This window comes from Trachemys scripta, chromosome 17 (assembly GCF_013100865.1).
Source record: "Trachemys scripta elegans isolate TJP31775 chromosome 17, CAS_Tse_1.0, whole genome shotgun sequence".
NCBI classification, from domain to species: domain Eukaryota; kingdom Metazoa; phylum Chordata; order Testudines; family Emydidae; genus Trachemys; species Trachemys scripta.
The window spans coordinates 22,399,271-22,405,609 of record NC_048314.1 but is presented as its reverse complement, the minus strand read 5'-3'; the positions used below and the strand labels follow the sequence as shown (position 1 = coordinate 22,405,609).

At 52.0% G+C, this 6,339-nt stretch overlaps 1 protein-coding gene across 1 annotated transcript in view; it reads right to left on the bottom strand.

Moving 5' to 3' along the window:
- The window catches only part of PTGS1 (prostaglandin-endoperoxide synthase 1), a 33,566-nt gene extending 32,784 nt beyond the window's left edge, over positions 1 to 782 (bottom strand). Inside the window, exons 1-2 of the mRNA XM_034793891.1 lie at positions 668 to 782; positions 513 to 581 (exon numbers count right to left, since the gene is read on the bottom strand). Coding sequence (XP_034649782.1) covers positions 513 to 581; positions 668 to 674 — 76 coding nt within the window. The 5' untranslated portion in view covers positions 675 to 782. The remainder of the gene's footprint in view (positions 1 to 512; positions 582 to 667) is intronic.
- Between the last annotated feature and the right edge of the window lie 5,557 nt (positions 783 to 6,339).

The following is a 6,339-nucleotide window of genomic DNA, read 5'->3' as shown; positions in this document are numbered from 1 at the left end:
GTGCCCCACGCCTGTGTCCTACCTGCCCCTCTGGTGTCTGGTGCCCCACACCTGTGTCCTACCTGCCCCTCTGGTGTCTGGTGCCCCATGCCTGTGTCCTACCCAGCCCCTCCGGTGTCCGTGACCCACGCGTGTGTCCTTTCTGCCCCTCCGGTGTCCGTGACCCACGCGTGTGTCCTTTCTGCCCCTCCGGTGTCCGTGCCCCACGCCTGTGTCCTACCCAGCCCCTTCGGTGTCTGGTGCCCTCTGTAGCTTGCAGTAGGGCCCACGCCAGGTCTGGGTACATGACTGTACACTCTGCAGTGCCGTTTATTAGGGCCCCCACTTGATACTAATCCCCTCCCCAGCACCAAAGGCAGGAGCCTGTCCGAGTGCAGCCCTTTGCACTGCCAAATGCACCTCAGCAAACAGGGACACCTGCAGAGCGAGCAGCCTTCTCGTGCGCCTGGGGAGCCGGGGCAGGGAGGGAAGATGTGGTCCCAGCGCAGCCTGTGCTAAGCAGGGTACAGTACCTGTGCTGGGGCTTGCCCGGCTCACACACACACTCAGCAGTACCACCAGTGCGAAGGAGAGATGCCACCCTGAAATGCAGAGAGGAAACGCATGGGTCGGGGATGCCTGGAAGAGAGAGGGGCGGGGGAGCCTCGCCAGAGCACCCACTACTTACGGGTCATAGTGAGAGAGTCGCTCCCAGCAAGTTCCAACAGCCCTTCGCTGGCTGCCTCTGGCTTCTGTCCTTGCTCAGCAGCAGTCTCTGCCTCCTCCTCCTCTCCCCACTCCCACTTCTCCTTCCCCTCTTGCTCCTCCCCCCACCCCAGCTCACTGCTAGGAGCGTTTTCTTCGCAGCCGGGGCCAGGTGCCTGCTGGACCCTTCATTGCTCGGGGCTGGCGTGGTCGGTGCTATTGCTGGGCCAGCAACAGCCCTCGTGTAGACGCGGTGACACCAGCGCTGGCTGCCGTAGCTCGCTGCAGCGAGGGAACCAGTATAAGTGATATTAGCAAAAGTCATCAGCGACACAGAGGGGTTTGCCAGGCTGGCTACACCAGCAAATGCTTTCTAGTGCAAACTAGGCCTCTTCCGTCCTCTCTCTCCAGCTCCGCCATCCCCCTTTCCTTCCCTCCCCCTCCCTCCTCTGCTGCTTTCCTAAGGCATCCTGTCCGTTAGAGACCTTCCCAGCCTGCCCCACTCGGGTTTAACCTGCCCCTCCCCAGCCCAGGCTCTGTGGCCCTTAGGACACCACTGTGTGTATGTGTTTCCTCCAGCTCCATTGATTGGAACCCATGATATGGTTCAAACCTAGGAGCCTGGCTGCCTCCCCCTGTTTGTAAGAAGCTCAGGGTCAAGAGTGCACTTGTGCTGTGCAGAACGGGTCTCTCTCGCTCTCCTAAAACTCCTCCAAGTCTTGGCATGCAAGTCCCGGATTCCCTGTATTTCCCACAGATACAGGGCATCTCCTAGCAAGAGATGCCTGAGGGCCAGCCCGTGTTAGGGGCTTTGTCAGAGTTTCCTCCGGGAGCTGAAATTTCTATAAATTTACAGGAGGTTAAATTGAATCAGGCTGGGACTCATCAGCTGCCAGGGGATTTTATAGGGAACAAAGGACATTGGTATGTTAGCACAATGAAACAGCCCAATCCGCCCCTCTGTTCTGGCCCCCGTCTTCAACCGCAGGCAATGCCATATGCTTTAAGAGGGCATCAGCTGCTCTGCAGTGTACTGAACGGTGCTGTGATTTGCGGGAAGTTCATTGCTCATTGCAGCTGGTGAGCGGTGTAGGCTGATCGGTGGCTAAACTATTGTAATGCTATTGAGCATAAGTTGCAGTCATTCCCACACCGCTCTCTTGCCGTGACAGTCCCTTCAAAGGCCTTGTTTCTTGGATGCTTATAACCTTCTTCACAGCATTCTCTCAGGACTGAAATTTCCCACACCGTGAATCTCAAGGCTATGGTGGAGGGAAATCTTTCAGGCCGCCTTGTAAGTTACACAAATAGGAATAAAATATTGAAGCACATCTGCAGCCACCGTGGGGACGTCACTGTTGTCACTATGCTGCGTGCTGCGGCTGTGCAGACCTTCTCAGTGGTGGCAGGCCTAGAACGTAGATAGTCCTGCTCCCCAGGACTGGTCATTAGCTGTATAGGGCCCATGACACATAATTAGGCAGTTCTGATTCCACCCAGTAGAGAGCAGTCTCTCTCTCTCTCTCACGCACACTTTACTTACAGTGCTATACTCTGGATTTCGAGGGGTCTTTGCAGAGCAGTGCTCACTAGTGCAGCACATCAGTGTGCAATCCTGTGGTGACCGTTTAGTCCATGCAAGAGCCCTGGAGGAGCTAGGAAATGATGCACTAACAGCTCTGGTAATAAGTGGTGAAGACCAGGCCTGAAATCCTGGGCCTCAGCCAAGGAGGCCTTGGTCCCAACACGCCTTCCTTTGAACTGTAGTCATAGTCCAGAAACTCTTTGTTAAACTTGCCCAGGCACCTGGGACTGACTCATGAGGGAAGGTGCCCTTGAGGTGAGGGGTGGGGGCATCATTAGTCACTTGAAGGCTCTGGAAGGGAGATGAGTTTAACAGTAAAACCATAAAATGTTGGGCCTGGGGCTTCTCATTGGACACAGACCATCTTGACTTTCCTCTCCACATGCAGGTGTCCCTGCACTATACTCCTAGGCCTCTCAGCCCAGCCAAAGCAGCAGGAGGCCAGGGTGTTGAGCAGAAGGATGGTGCAGTGGTTAGGGTGCTAGCCTGAGACTTGAGAGAGAGGGGTTTAATTCCCTGCTCTGCCACAGGCTTCCTGTGTGCCCTTGGGCAAGTCACTTAGCCTATGTGTGTGTATCAACTCCTTCTCTGTACAAATGGATAGTAGCCCTGCCCTGCCTCACAGGGGGGTTGTGATGAGAAAGACAGCGAGGTGCTCAGCTACTCCATTGATGGGGGTTATGTTGTTACCTAAGGAGCTTGTAAGCTGTGGCCTACTGGTTCTTGATGCCTCCAGGCTGGGCTCTGAGAGGAGCAGACCCCCTGGGGATGTCTCAGTGGCTGGTTGCATACACCAGACCTGCTCATTGCTCTGTTGTGAAGCCAGGACTTTATAACTGGCAAGATGGGCCTTGCAAGCTACAGGCAGGGCTGGCCTAGGGTGAGAGCGGCCCACCGTAGGCTGGGCTGGAGCCTGACCTTTGAGTTGCTGTTTGTGTTTTGCTGTGTGCTTTGCCCAGATGGTTCCTGTCGGGGCTCTGGCTGTTAAGACTATCTCGTGCTGCACCCTCCCTCTGCTGGGCTTTATCAAGCCTTTGCCTATTCTTCTCACCCTGGCAGGAAGCTCTGGACGGGGCTGGATCCATGCAGAGAATTTCCTTTCCTTTTATGTAACAGGAGCCTCTCAAGTGCTTATTCCTCCTGGGGCTGGTGGCCAAGAAGTCACCTGTCTCTGCTTTGTTGGCATGGGGGTGGCAGCAGTTTCGCTGGGGTCACTCACTGGTCCAGTGTTGCCAACTGTTGTGATTTTATAGTAAGTCTCATGCTAAATGACTTCTTTCATTTAAAGCCCCTGGTTCTGGCATCAAGAGATTGTGGGAGAATCTCAGCTTTCATTTAAAAAAAAAAGTCCCTTTCTATCCCTCCAGGTTGCAGGGTGAAGCTTGAAAAGGTGCAACGACTGTGGCCCTAAGGACTCCAAGAGGAGATGGCCACAGCAGAATCCCAACGTTATTATTTAATTATGGGTTTTGGGGACTCACAGACTTGAAATGCACGGGATTGGGGATATTGCAGACGTTGTGCTCCAGCATGGGCCCACCATAGTGCTGCCAGCTCTCAGGAGTTTGAGTCTTGTGATAATTGGTGTTTTTCTTCAAGCTCCTGCTCCTGGAGTCAGGGGATTTCATGAGAATCTCAGCTTTTGTTTAAAAGATCAGTTAGCTTCTAGCCTTCATAATTGCAGAGAAAAACTCAAAAATGTGACTTGAGTGCACCTCAAGGGTGCAAAAGCAAGAAGGGAAGTGAAATGTTTTATGACATGGAAACAATCTATTTTTTTGTAAAAATTGCGTGATTTGATAGCCAACTTCATGCGTTTTGGAAGCTGACTCATGAATTTGAGAAGCTTGAGGTTAGCCATATTGTAAATGGGTCAGGGGATGTGGGGATGGGAGAGCTCCACTCAGGGGCCAATCGTTAGTTAGAGTGAGTTTGAAGTACCATTTTGGAGGCTGACTCATGAATTTGAGAAGCTTGAGGTTAGCAATATTGTAAGTGGGTCAGGGGATGTGGGGACGGGAGAGCTCCACTCAGGATTTTTTCCCAGGCCCATAGTTCATTCGACTGAGTTTGAATGTGCTGCCGTAGTTGTGCAGGGCACTTTACAGGGACCTCCTTTACAATATAAGGAATTTGTAGCCCATAGGGCTGGCCTGCTTCCTTGCTTATATTCTCTCTTATGGGTTTGATTATTTGTTTTATTATAATAGATTTATAGATGTGTAGATTTGTACTAGAGTATTTTTGGCAGTAATGCAAGGAATCTACAGTATCATCTCTATGATGAGCTAAAGCAAGTTGCCATACGTATGTTTGTGACCTTTAACGTAGATAAGTGAGTTATCTCACTTACGAGTTAAAGCATGTTAGACCTTTGGCATTGATAGATGGCCTACCCAAGTTAATGCCCTCTCTAACCTTAACGGGTATACCACAAAGAACATGGAAATAACCGGTCTTCCTTCAGAGACACCCCACGTGGTCCAGCTACACCACGGAAAACAAAGCATTGTAAGTGATTAGGAAAGGCAAAGCCATGTGTTTGGAGGCTGCCCCAGGAAGGGAAGATGGGGTAGAAAATAAAAATGCATGGGAGCATAGCACTGGATTGGCAGAAATAATAAATAATAATTGGATTCCAGAAATAACAACTGTGAGAACAAGCTAATTGTCATGAATACATAGGAACATGCCAGCCTAGAGAGTAAGGGCATCCCGATAGTATGCGGGGGAGGAAAATAAGTTTGGACATGGAAGGTGGGCACATGGGTGCTCAGGCTCCCACCATGGTCGGTTACTTAGTTTTTAGTCAGGATTTAAGTTAGTTTCTCTTGGGTCCCTCGATAGGTTTCTAGCTCTCTAGCGTCTCCTAAGTTCTTCACCTCCCACTCGAGAACTGAGGAACCTGGACCATCGGACTCTTGGCATGAGGCTGGTCCTTTGTCTCTCACACCAGGTTACCAAGGAAGGGTGTGAGTGTGTTCATCTGGGAAATTGTATAGTAACTAATATCACAAGTGCCCCTAGAACAATATTACGTCCTTTGTCATTCTGATGGATTACTTTTCCATTTGACTATTCCATTTAGCTCAATAAAAGTCTTTAAGGCTGTATTTTGTTCTCAGTGTGAGTGTCCTTGTCATACACCCTGAGGGTCCTTGCAAAACTCTGTGTAGCCTGATCCTGGGACAAGAACCTTATTACCATCTGATCAGATTAACTGGTGAGCCTATAACCCATATTATATAAACAATAATCTTATTCATGGGCGGCAGGTGAACTGCCAGCTGGGGGAGGCTAGCCTCCACCCGAGGACCTGCCCCCTTTCCCCTGCCAGAGCCCCCCCTCCCTGCAGCTGCCAGTCCCTGCCCCCTGTCCCAGCCCCGGAGTGCCAGGCGGATGGGCAATGCATGGCGGGTGGCACACAGCCCCTCCCCAACCCCCAAGTGCAGGGCGGGCAGGTGGGTGGTGCATGCCCCCCCAGCCACCGAGGGCAGGGCAGGGCAGGGCAGCATGCAGCCCTCCCCTCCCCCCCAGCCCCTGAGCACTGGGCTGGCAGGAGGCGCATGGCCCCCCCATCCCCAGTGCACCCAGCCCAAGCCTGCTTCCCTGAAAAGGAGCAGCTTGCCTGGACTGGGGCCCAGGGGGAAGGGCAAACAGGAGGGGGCTTCAGGGTGAACCATGGGCAGGGCCAGGCCGTGCTGTTTGGGGAGCCCAGCCTTCCCTAGCCTCTGCGACGTGCCGCACATGATCTTATTCCCTTAAAATCAGGCAATACATTCCATAACAATAAAGGCTTTGCCGCAGAAAGCCCTAACAATCCCACTTCTCTGGTAGAAACCTACTGGATCAGAACCAGAGGGACCTTTGACAGGTTCTTCAGATTTTCAAACCTCTCAGCTTTCCCCTCAAGACCTGTTTTTATTAAACTCTGTGGCTGTCACTAGCTCCACAGCTGCTTCCCATTTCCACATCTTCTCCGGGGAATTTATACAAAGGAAAATTGCTTTTTGAGTCTGTAACTTCCTTCAGAGACACCCCAAATGTTCCAGCAAAACCACAGAAAACAA